Source organism: Rhinoderma darwinii, chromosome 7, assembly GCF_050947455.1.
Source record: "Rhinoderma darwinii isolate aRhiDar2 chromosome 7, aRhiDar2.hap1, whole genome shotgun sequence".
NCBI classification, from domain to species: Eukaryota; Metazoa; Chordata; class Amphibia; order Anura; family Rhinodermatidae; genus Rhinoderma; species Rhinoderma darwinii.
Genome location: NC_134693.1, coordinates 46,632,853 through 46,645,231, shown reverse-complemented (window position 1 = coordinate 46,645,231; position 12,379 = coordinate 46,632,853). Strand labels below are relative to the sequence as shown.

General features: G+C 39.8%; 1 protein-coding gene across 1 annotated transcript; it reads right to left on the bottom strand.

The window, feature by feature from the left end:
• Positions 1–488: 488 nt before the first annotated feature.
• On the bottom strand, positions 489–11,955 carry RGS4 (regulator of G protein signaling 4). Its single transcript, XM_075833329.1, has 5 exons — positions 11,711–11,955; positions 5,669–5,767; positions 4,798–4,859; positions 3,574–3,740; positions 489–2,798 (listed from the first exon to the last, which is right to left on the bottom strand). Exons 1-5 carry the CDS (start codon positions 11,875–11,877, stop codon positions 2,562–2,564), a joined length of 732 nt encoding a protein of 243 aa, XP_075689444.1. The 5' UTR covers positions 11,878–11,955; the 3' UTR covers positions 489–2,561.
• Between the last annotated feature and the right edge of the window lie 424 nt (positions 11,956–12,379).

The window sequence follows — 12,379 nt, the reverse complement described above, 5'->3', positions numbered from 1 at the left end:
ATTTAATGGCAAGCTATAGTTCATTATTATTATTATTATTATTATTATTATTATTATTATTATTATATATTCCGGAGGGGGATCAGTTCAGTGCCTTTAAAAAGCATGGCTGAATGGGAACGACGGACACAGATCATTCTCATCTGTCCCACCATTAATATCAATAGCCCCAATCCCTCAATTAATATCAATGACCTACCGGACAGAAACATATTGGGGCAGATTTCCTACTCTCTCTGTGTCTAGAAAGTGTTGAAAAATGCATCAAATTTTGGTGCAAATTGGTGCAGTTACATTTTGTGCCTGAGTAGTCTAAGTTTACACTGTCTAACTAATAAAGAGCATAGGTAAATATGGGACATTAAATGCATCGTTTCTTTGTGACGCAAAAAAATTGTGTCAATCTTTGTACCTAAAACCTACTATTTTGTTGTAAGAGAATCTAAGTAACACACCGCAAATACACAAAAGTCGACACAACATCAATATTCAGGGTTTGTCATTAGGAAACATCTTTATTTCAAGTAATACAATAAATAGATTCAAATCCAGCAACATATGGCATGACCCAAACACAGAATATATAAAGTATGCTGTTAACACCATGTACTGCATACTAACATTACAGAAGAGCTACACACAAATCTTATAGGGAACATATGTACAGTCAGAGATTATCTGACAAATACAATGTTAATCACAAAAGGTCTTTCCCTTTACCACGTTTTTATTTCCACAGCCTTTACAAGTTGTTAAAATATTTAGGCATATTTGACTTAATTTTCACTAAAACACAAAGCTGATGGCAGCCTATGGTTGCCAATGAATCACAGCATTATTTCTCGCATTCTCACGTATGAACGCCTTTCGAACACGTGTCGCTATTTTATACTGGATCAAAGCAACCAAGGCTTTTATGCTCCTTTAGAAATATATTTAAAAGAGTGATACAAAAATATTGGCACTGCCCTATCATTATGCTGAAAAATTAAATCCAATATGCCTTTCGGTGTAATGTTTATGGCGCATGTTTGCCAGTATTTAGTGTTTTTGTTACTTGTATTACTAGCATACATTATTGAGAATTTTTGTATCATAGAATCCTATTGGCCCCATAATATGCCCTCTATTCTTTTATGAACCTGTAGATTTACTCCATCCAATGGACACATTATCTACCCACAATGGAGGCAGCCATGTTGTGCCAGGAAGGTGTACAGAGTGCCTCAAACCTCAGGAAGTCTCTAGTTCCTGGTGATAGAGTACAAATAAATGATAGCTCAGCAAAAAATGTCTGTCTCAATTGTTTTATTGATAGCAGGCCCATATTAACCTTTTCTCTCCATGGGGAAACTTACAGTATATATGCTTCATAGTAGTATATGGCCTCCAGTCGGTTGCATACAATACATGGGAATTAAGTCTGTGTCTATGTTCCAGTAGTTGAGCTTTTTAAACTATAATATTCAGACACCAAAATGGTATCTAGGTAGTAAATGTGGCTTGACTGAAATAAACATTTCCATCTCTTTGGATTAGACATTCATTCCTTTATTAAGTGCCTGAGAATATACTCATCACACGTCCAGTGTGTCTGCACTGGGTAATATACCCCAGCATGCCGTCTCTACAATATAACACTATTTACATGACGTTTAGCGTCACATACGTTTTTGATATCACAAACATGCACATGTTATGAGGGACCCAGGCAGAAATGCTCCTAACACTATTGAATTAAAGGATTGTTCCTTGACAAAACCAGCAAAAGTTGCCGACTTTCATCACCATCCTTGTTCTGCTTTTGTCTCTCTCAGCTGCTCATTGACAAGGTGTTTAATAAATGAAATCTCCATGAGAACAATTCTTTTTGTTTTAACAAAAATATAAATTATAAAAGCAATGCATAAAAAGCAAAATAAACACCAAATATGCTTAGAAAAAGGCAAATGCATGTAAATAACTTAAAAACAGCATTGTCAAAATAAATATCTGTAATAAAATAATTGCAGTGTTGTCTGCTTCAGTCAGTAGTTTCTAGTATCCATCTATTGACATATGACACTGTAATACAGCAATAAAATATTGCTATTTAATGGCTTCCCTTGGTTAGAGAAGGTTGAACATCTTTGCTGTTGATCCTGACCTCGTCTTCTCACTCAAAGGGAAGCTCGTATGCCTGTACATTTACAATTACAAGGCTAGTTAACGTCATGCTCTGCCGGCTAGCGTCAGTTGGCGCGCTATAGCATCATGTCTTGTACAAGATAGATTAGCTACGTCCTTCATAATGAAGGCACCTTAAATCTTTCACAAGTGTCACCTGAGAATATTTTATAAGACCTGCCTCACTCATTTACCAGCGAGTCCCTAGTCTGTACAACATTGGAAGCGTCTGAATGCTTCTTCCAGCTCGCCCCAATAGAACAGAAATGCATGCAAGACACACACATCTAATAAATAAGAGGCGCTAGCTCAAGATTGGATCTGAGCCATTGTAGAGTATAGATAAGAGCACATAGACGATTAGTTCGTAGCTGTGGCCATCCACAGTCTGTGTCTTAGGCGCACTGAGGAATGAAGGGGTTGCTGTCAGTGCTAAGACCTTTCATCTTCTTTGTACTTCCACCAGTGGTAGAGTGGACAAGGTCCAGGTAGAAATTTGACTTGAGAAAGCGTCGGTATGAATCCTTCTCCATTAACGTAAATATTCTGTGCTGGGCCTGGTCAAAAGTAGAATGTGTTGGGTGAAGAATACTCTTGTTTGTCTCTTCTCGAGTAGTTGAATCCAGGTTGACCTGAACAAAGGTAAAGAAATAAAAATATTTTAGATACTATTGCTTGGGAGGGGACTAAGCAAAAAAACAATAGAATATTGGTTTTGACACAAGAAAAGAATATTGCTTTGACAGATACTTAATTATATGTAAAGTGGAATTCTAGATATATCCAGCTAGGAGGTCTGATGTACACATTGGATCTCCACAAAAAAATAGAGGAGACAGACTGTTCTCAAAATTAAGGTGGCTGGATGTTTTACAACCTTCACCCCATATTCTTACACCAGGTCTTATCATTTATGGAAAAAGTCCTAATCATTTTTAATTATTGCATAAAGCACTAGAAAGATTACCAGTTCTTCTAAGCTTCCCACCTCCTATTATGGGAATGAATTAGCTTTAATATATATGTTGGTCAATGTTTCATTTAGCTTTTTCCATTTTAGATGTTTCCTTATATGACATCCCTAAATGTGGCACCAAATAATGTTAATGTTACAATTTGCTGTAACTGAAGTTATAACATTCCTACGTTTCTTACTGTCAAGATGTTCCTCTAAGTTAAGTAACATTTTAAACCCCAATAAAAATTTAATTGGTTGACAATTATATGTGTCAGCTTTCCAAAGTTTTGTTCCTATTTTAAACTTTTTTTTTCTGGATTTCAGCTTTAGAATGGTGAGGTATAATTCTCAAGGGGTCATCTATAACTAAAATGAGCACCCCGTGAGATGGTTGTGTTACTTCTTTATCATCAAGTTACTTGGGTAAGTCAGAAATATTGGAAACTTACTTCTCTGGAAGCCTCCACGGAAATGAAGTCCTCGTAGATTTTTGGGGCTTTGCTTGAAAGCTTTGATGTTGATTTTGTCTTTTTGTAATCTTCACATGCCAGCCAAAAATCAAGGTTTTCTTCACTGTACTCTGATTGAAGGAAGGATCTAAAAGCCACTATGCCACCTAAAAGTAACATTAATTCCATTAGAAGTTGAAGAAGACAATTGTCTATAAATTCTCTAAACACTTTTGTCCAACAATGTCCTTCAGATAATGCCATAAGTAGTAGAAGAAGCACAAGTACTACTTTACATGTCCTAAACTACAGAAAATCTTAAACATATTACCCATGCTAAGATGTGTTTTATTGTATTGCATCATAAAGTTTCTTGACCTTCTACATACAGTATGAAAAAATAGTGAAGGTTGGACTTAATGATGAAGGACCAACCAGCAGCTCTCACCGTATGTCTAACATCTCAACATCTGACTCATGTATTATAGGTCAGGAAGCAGCAAAAATTATTTAATCTGGGAACCACAATGCAGTGGAACTAGCAAATCAATTTACATTTTTTTGTCTCCAGGGACTAGTAACAACATTCAGTGTCTTGTACGACGGCCAAACCAAGGCCCTATGAGACAAGAAGTGACCCTAAATTGACGTCATTGAAATCTGTAGTGAAGTTCTAAAATTCCTAATACACTAAGAGTAATATCTCTAAGTCGAGTTTCTCACGTGACGTCCAAACCATTTTGGTCTTCCTAGCTGACTTAAGTCACGTATACACAACTACAGACTATGGAAGGGTCTCCAGGTCAACATGTCTAGAAAGCATACAGTTAAAAATTTAGTTCAGGGATTTAACAATCTGGTGAGTCTTCAGCTGTGGATGAACTTTAATTATATCCAATCTGCTGAAGGATGCTGCATGTGTTTTGGTTTCTAGCCCAGCTACTAGGTTCTAAAATATCATCCCGTGTTCTTAATGTGAAGACCAGTGACACCGCCATTGATTTCTAAAAAGAAAAGGGCTGAGGGATCATTACAGTCCAAAAGTATTTCTCCTGAGTAAAGCCGAGAGAGTCTGAGGAGAGCCTAATGGGCACTTTGATCAGAAAAGGTCCACAGACCCTTTGCTCTAGCGATCGGTGGGGGTCTCACTGTTTTTTACTTTAATAGCATATTTATTTTCCTGACTTGTTGATATTGATCTTAACTTGACAGCTGCTCACTTACATTCATTGTTAACCAGATTTTCCAAACACTCTGCCCATTTCTTAACTTCTTCTTGAGTTAGCCTGGAAAACAGAAAGATATATTCTATAAGTTTTACAATATAATAATTCAGACCATAGACTATACAACAACATTTGAAAACTTCTACTTTTGACCCATGCTATGAGTTATTTTCTCTAATCAATAAATACATCATCATTTTTTATTCATTGTACATTTCCACATGGGTGTGTAGGATTCTAAGATTGGGTACAACTCTTAAGTGTGTGGTCTTTTATGTGTATTAAATGTGTAAATATGTATTGTGTAATTTCAGTTCAGGTAGTCTGATGCTGTAATCCCGGTTCTGCCTGTTTGTGCATTCATCTCTTTTGCGATTGCAGAAAAAGTGACCAAAAAAATCGACGGCGATCGCAAAGAGCTATAATGATTTGCGAATAGAGATCTGGCCTAAGATCAATCAGACAAAGTCAGGTTTCCATCTGACAACTTCATTGAACTCTGTACTGTATGTTGTCTGGTGCATACATTTGTACAGATACATTATTCTTATCCCAAAATTGACTAGTTGTAAATATTGATTTCACTGTAGGATCCAGACAATTTAGTAGTAATAACTATTCTCAGGTATTAGCGATCCTGGCTGAGCGTGCAGTGATAAAGTATTACATAAAACCCTGGACCAGATGAGTATTTCACCAGTAGCCCAGAGATGTGATTAGTAAACAGTGCTGCTTATTATACTTTATGGATGGATTTCCATTCCCTAGAGCTACACAGAGCTTCCCATCAGCAATGATCTATGGGTTACTGGCAATTATTATGTCATTTGTGTAAATCATAAACACACACAAGAGACAGGATGACTTACCTCTGACATCCAGGTTTGTCTTTCTTCACGGAAGTGCTGTTATCACAAGAATCAGATTTCTGCAGAAAAAATCCTAGTCGATGCTTCATATCTTTGGCGCTGTAAGGAAACAAAACAAATGTGTAAATAGTAATCAGTTACATTTTATGTGATTGTGACAAATTTTACAAAGTACAATTCAGGCAAATACATTACACACACTATATGGACAAAAATATTGGGACAATCCTCTTAATCATTGAATTCAGGTGTTTCATTTGGTCCCGTTGCCACTGGCGTATAAAATCCAGCACTTCACCATGCAGCCGCCTTTACAAATATTTCTGAAAGAATGGGTCGTTCTAAAGAGCTCACGGAATTTGAGCGTGGTACTGTAATAGGATGCCAACATTGCAACAAGTCAGTTCATGACATTTCTTCCCTCCTAGATATTCCACCATCAGCTGTGAGCGGTATTATTGCAAAGTGGAAGCGTTTAGGAACCACAGCAACTCAGCCACCGAGTGGCTGAGCATGTAAAGTTACAGATCGTGGTCACCAAGTGATGAGGCTCATAGTGCATAAAAGTCACCAACGCTGTGCTGCAAAAACTGTGCACCGGGAGCTTCATGGCATGGGTTTCCATGGCCGAGCAGTTGCATGCTAGCCTTACATCACCAAGCACAATGCCAAGCGTCGGAGGGAGTGGTGTAGAGCACGCCGTCACTGGACTCTGGAGAAGTGGAAACATGTTTTGTAGAGTGACGAATCATTGTCCTCTATCTGGCAGTCTGATGGACGAGTCTGGGTTTGGTGAATGCCGGGAGAGCATTACCTGCCTGACCACATTGTGGCAATTGTAAATTTGGTGGGGGAAAGAGAATGCTATGGGGTTGTTTTTCATGGGTTGGTCTAGGCCCCTTAGTTCTAGTGAAGGGAAATCTTAATGCTGGACAATTATATGTTTCCAACTTTGTGGGAACAGTTTTTGGAAGACCCTTTTCTTTTCCAGCATGACTGTGCCCAATTACATTAAGCAAGGTCCATAAAGGGATGACTGGGAATGTGGCAGTAACATAAAGACTATGCAATTTTCCAAGACTGATATCGCCCATCTCCACTATCGCTGCTTGTAAACTGTAGTGACGCAGCAATGATTATTAGAATCTGTTCTGCAAGTGGAGCAAGCTGAATGATTCATCAATGATATAAAAATATCATGGACTTTGTGCTATATCAAAAGGAGATGCAAATTTCGGTTGTAATATCCTGTCATTATTATATGAACACAGACAGGCAGCCACTGACTCTAATAAAAAAATAAGTGAGTACGCCAACGAAGAAAACTCAGGGGCGAAGTTAGAGGAGGCTGAGTTTATTCGCGCTCTACTTAGGTCTCACACTCACGGCCGTGCCCGTAATCACGGGCTGCGATTGCGGGCACAGCCATCCGCTGACGGCCACGGACAGCCGCCCCGGATTTTGGGATCGTGCTCCCATACATAGTATGGGGGCACAGCCCGTAAGACGCAAAAGATAGGACATGTTCTATATTTTGCGGTACAGTTCTATGGCACGGACACCTATCCATAGCGATACGGAAAGGTGTCCGTGGCCAATAGAACTGAATAGGTCCGTAATTGCTGAGAATTTTTACGGTCGTGTGCATGGGGCTTTAGACTGTACTACTGATTCCATGTTATTTTATATTAGAAGGTACAGGAATTGCAGTAACATATATCCCCTGTAATCTAACTGTTATGTATGGTATGAAATATAATTGCTCAATAAATGATAATCGTGATGATATCACATATGAATTTCACATGGTACATACTACACCCTGGTTGATAAACAATGATGTAAGTCTGGACTATCCTTAATAAAGTGCTGTACAATAAATCATTCATTAATGGTGCCATCATAATATATCATGTGAAGTCCCTTATATCAGGGACAATGATGTGGGAAGGCAGATGAGCGATAAAAGACACTATATATGAGTCAGACTGTGCCTGGTGCCTTATATCTCACAGCAATAAAATAGGATTAACCTGCCCTGTCATACAGTGACATAGACCAAAGGCAGATTCTCATCATTCCCCAGCCATATAGAAAGCAGTCCTAATTTAAACTTCACTTTGAGATGGACCAGATTTCAGCCTACAGACACTAGGGGGAAATATAATTAGACTGCCGTTTCAGACGCCAGTCTTAATCTAAAGAGCGCTGGAGTAAGATACCCCTAATTTATTAGGAGCCGCCGTCTATGCGCAAGAAAGTCAAATCCACCCCAGCTACGAGCCGGAATAATATGCGCTATAATTTCTGCCAGTTTTTGGGGTAAATTAGAGCAAATTTGTCGGAGGCCACACCCATTCATTGAAGCCCCGCCTACTGGTTAGTAAAGTAGTGTGAAAAATATAACATTTTCCCCTAGATTGATAATTATCCTTATGGTACTGATGTATACACACATCAACAACATTTACACAGTGTTGTGGTGGTATAATGATTGTAAGCTCTTTAGGGCAGACCTAACTCATCTATATCGATATTATTATACGTCACCAGAATTATATGTGAAAGCTAGAGCACAATGACATGTGAATATATAACAACCCATTGTCCCGCAACCGATTCAAAACAGAACCTGTACTCCCACACAGACGTGTAGAATAATCTAGCATCGATGCAGTGGGAGCCATATATATAATAGTCTGCAGTATGTTCAATATTTTACAACACGTGCCAACAGCGATGAAGAAACATTGTTTACTTTCAACTATCTGCGTTTTACCTCTGTAATGTTCCTTTTACCTTATTGCCAGTAATGAAGCATTTTCCCTATAGCACAGCACAGATGTAGCAGAGCTGAGTTTGCCCTTTGAGTTCAACTCAAGGTTATATCAAAAAGTGTTGCTACAAAAGCTCAGATCGGTGAGCTGATAACGCAGCACCAAACAAGATGTAGCAGGGTTGAGATTGTCATTCGGTTCAGATCTTGTTGTGTTATCAACATAAAGCTACAGGTAAGGCTTTGTTCAGATCTGCGTCAGGGTCCCGTTCTGACGTTCCGTCGGAGCTTCGCGTCAGAATGGGACCCTCACTGAAGTGGACTACGCTATTCATTCAGTCAAGACGACGGAACCCTTGCACAACTGAGACAAACGGAAACCATTGACACCAGATATGCCACCATTGAAATCAATGATGATGCAAATGAAAACCTATGGTTTCCGTTTATGTCACTCAGGGTCCCGTTCTGACGGGAACCTCCGATGAAACATCAGAACGGGACCCTGACGAGGATGTGAACGAAGGCTAAAAAGTGACTGTATTATCTTATGACAATACACAAAAGAAACAGTTTCATGACATATTCAGCTCTGCTACATCTGTATATATAGTGATTATGTTTACAGCACAGGGTTCCCGACTTTAAGCAGGGGCAAGATCAGCACGGAGTCTGAACGCTCTCCTGTTTATCGTGTGGGTTTCTTCGGCATACTCTGGCTTCCTCCCACTCTCGAAAGACACACTAATAAGTTCATTGGCTTCTTATGACCCTCGTTTGCATGCATGTATGTGACATAGGGAAATTAGATTGCGAGCCTCACTGGAGAAAGGGACTGATGAGAGTGATTATAATGAGCAGTGCTATGGAATATGGTGGTGCTATATAAGGAATGGGAACGAGAGAGAGAGAGAGAGAGAGAGAGAGAGAGAGAAAGAGAGTTTTTTATGGCCGTTCTTGGAGCTGTTTTTCTAATGAGACAATGAAAACCGGCACCAAAATCCTCTCAAGAAGTGAAATGCACTTCTTTTTACGGGGCACCTTTTTACGCGCCGTTATTTGACAATGAGGCGTAAAATAACGCCCCGTCAGAACAGAACGCCGTATTTCCCATTGAAATCTATGGCCAGATGTTTGTATGCGTTCTGCTTACGATTTTTCAGTCGTTTTTCGGGACGTTTACAGCCTGAAAAATGTCCGAAAATAAGCAGTGTGAACATGCCCTAATACATACATGACTGCTACATTGTCATCTCCAGGGATAGTTCCTATAGCACTGCAGTAAAGTGTCTCTACGTGTTCATTGCTTTCGCCATTACTACATCAGGTATATATAAAAGCATACACAACAGTAAGGCTATGTTCACACGGAGTATTTTGGGGGAGGAATATCTGCCTCAAAGCTCCAAACGGAATTTTGAGGCAGATATTCTTCCCCCAAAATACTCCGTGTGAATAGCAATTATCGCGCCGTTTTTCGCCCGCGGCCATTGAGCGCCGCGGGCATAAAACACGCTTTCTCCTGCCTCCCATTGAAGTCAATGGGAGGTCGGAGGCGGAAGCGCCCGAAGATAGGGCATGTCGCTTCTTTTTCCCGCGAGGCAGTTTTACTGCTCGCGGGAAAAAGACGCCGACGCCTCCCATTGAAATCAATGGAAGGCGTTCTCGGGCCGTTTCTGCCGAGTTTTGCGACGCGGTTTCCGCGTCAAAAAACTCGGCAAAAGACCCCGTGTGAACATAGCCTAACAGTAAAATAATGTATTGCCATGTTTAATAAATGTTTAATGTTATTTAGTAAATATTTAGTTTACTCAGTAAATATTTATATATAATATGCACTAATATTATCATCTCAGTTTCACACAACATTCAGCGAGATACATTGTTACTTTAGAGCTGGTTATGTAATAACTACCACTATATCACAGGGTATTTACCCAATAACATCCTGTGGTTTACAGTGTACGCTATTTTAGCATTAAACACTGCCATTACGATGACATTTTATGGCTAGTGGTTTCAGGCTGTTTGCCAAAGTCTTCTATGAATGCGGGACATATGCCAGTCACTTGTGTTATAACAGCATATGTTATATGTTATATTATATGTTATATTATATTTATTTGAGTGCCCATGTAACTATTCTTGATAATTCAGCTTTCCCAATTGATAGTGAGGGGTTCTCCGGTAACAATATGATTGGCTCCGACCAATGGAAATCTATTTTACCAGGTGTTAAATGTATCGGACCTGCTGAAAGATTGTACTTATTATTATAGCATACAGCATTCATAGGGCCTCCTTCACGCAAACAACATTTGTGCCATTTTAAACTGCATCGAAAAGGACTTCTCAAAACGCTAGCGTTATTAAACTGGAACATTCGTTTTTTAAGGCGATTTTAGTGGCGTTTTTTTATTTGGTGTCATTTTGTACATGGTTTTTTTCTAGAGTTTTTGAAGTCCCATGGAGAAGTCTATGGGAAAAACACCTGAAAAACAAAAGCCATACCCAGTGCATGCTGCTTTTGTAAAAAATGCCACCGACCACAAAATTTTCTCAAAAACTCCACAAACTGAAATGCAGTTGTGTGTAGTGCATTTGATATTTTACTCTAGACTTTGATGTAACATCTGGCCGCACTAAAAAACGCAGCAAAAAACGCACAAAAAAAAAATGCAGCAAAACGCTGCGTGTGAATTCAGCCTAAGACATTTTCCATTTGAGCTAATGCAAATGAGATTCAGAAATGACTGTATTGAATTCTTATGATAATAACAAAACATGTACGGCATATAGAAATAGTCGAGTATTGCAATGTTCACCTAATCCCGGCACAGTCTACGGCCATCTTATCTGGTAACCAGTAAAATATTCATTTCAAGCAGAATCAAACATCCTGAAGCCACGTAAAAATCTGGGTCTAAAAAAAAACAAGTCGTGTCTAAACCCAAATTAAAATCTGATCCTGGCCTAAACTCCATGCAACGCAAGCTATAAGCAACCATCTCACAGTGGGTTAACACCTTGGGATAAGGAACCAATAATAATTGCTGCTTGGAAGCCTTCGCTTGAGGCTCCCGGACCTGGGATGAAATGCTCTGCAGTGCTGTATAGGAGCATAGGAAGCCCCCACAACAACGCAATGCCCACCATATGAAGATCTTCTACTCTGCAATGGACATGTCCCTTTTCTGAAGGTCCTGCATACCCCATATTTACAATTGAATGGCCATTGTGTGTTGCAGAGCAGATTGCAGCCTCACCTTTTCAGGCAGGTGGCGGGGAAGGAGGTCACTCCAGCAAGTCCTTTGCACATCTTGGCTGTGCGGTCAGGTTCCCAGATGTGGAGAGTATTATTTTTCTGTTTTGTTTCTGTCTCGCTGGATTTGTGTGTCCAGCTTGTCACTGCTCTGCTGCTGCTGCTTCCCATCCTCTCATCTTTTTATAGCCTCAAACAGAAGGACTCCGATGCAGTCAGCAGCCAATGACATCCACCCCCTGATCTGCTGTCAGCATCCTCCCACCCCCTCCAAGCATCATCCCTCCCTTTCGCTTTTTTGATTTCCCTTTTTTTCCTCTCCTCCTCTTGGTTTAGTGGGAGAAATAAACCAGTGTTGACGTGTGAGGAGGAGGAGAAGCAGACGCCAGAGCTGCCAGGGAGGTGATCAGGGAAGAGTTTGTAACACTGAACCTGAAAGGTTGTGGGCTGATGTGGGGCAAAGTCTGGAAATGTTTATCCAACACTAAGAGTTATGGGAATAAGCAATATTTACACAGCGAGAAGGCGCATTAAGCGCAACCACTTATTTATGTCTGACTCATGGTCCTCAAGAGTTCTCCATGCTGGTACCAACTGGGCTCTGAATCAGTCTGACCCAGCGGGAGGCTAAAGTTATTATGTCCTAAGCAATGGGATAAAAAGACAAACTTCT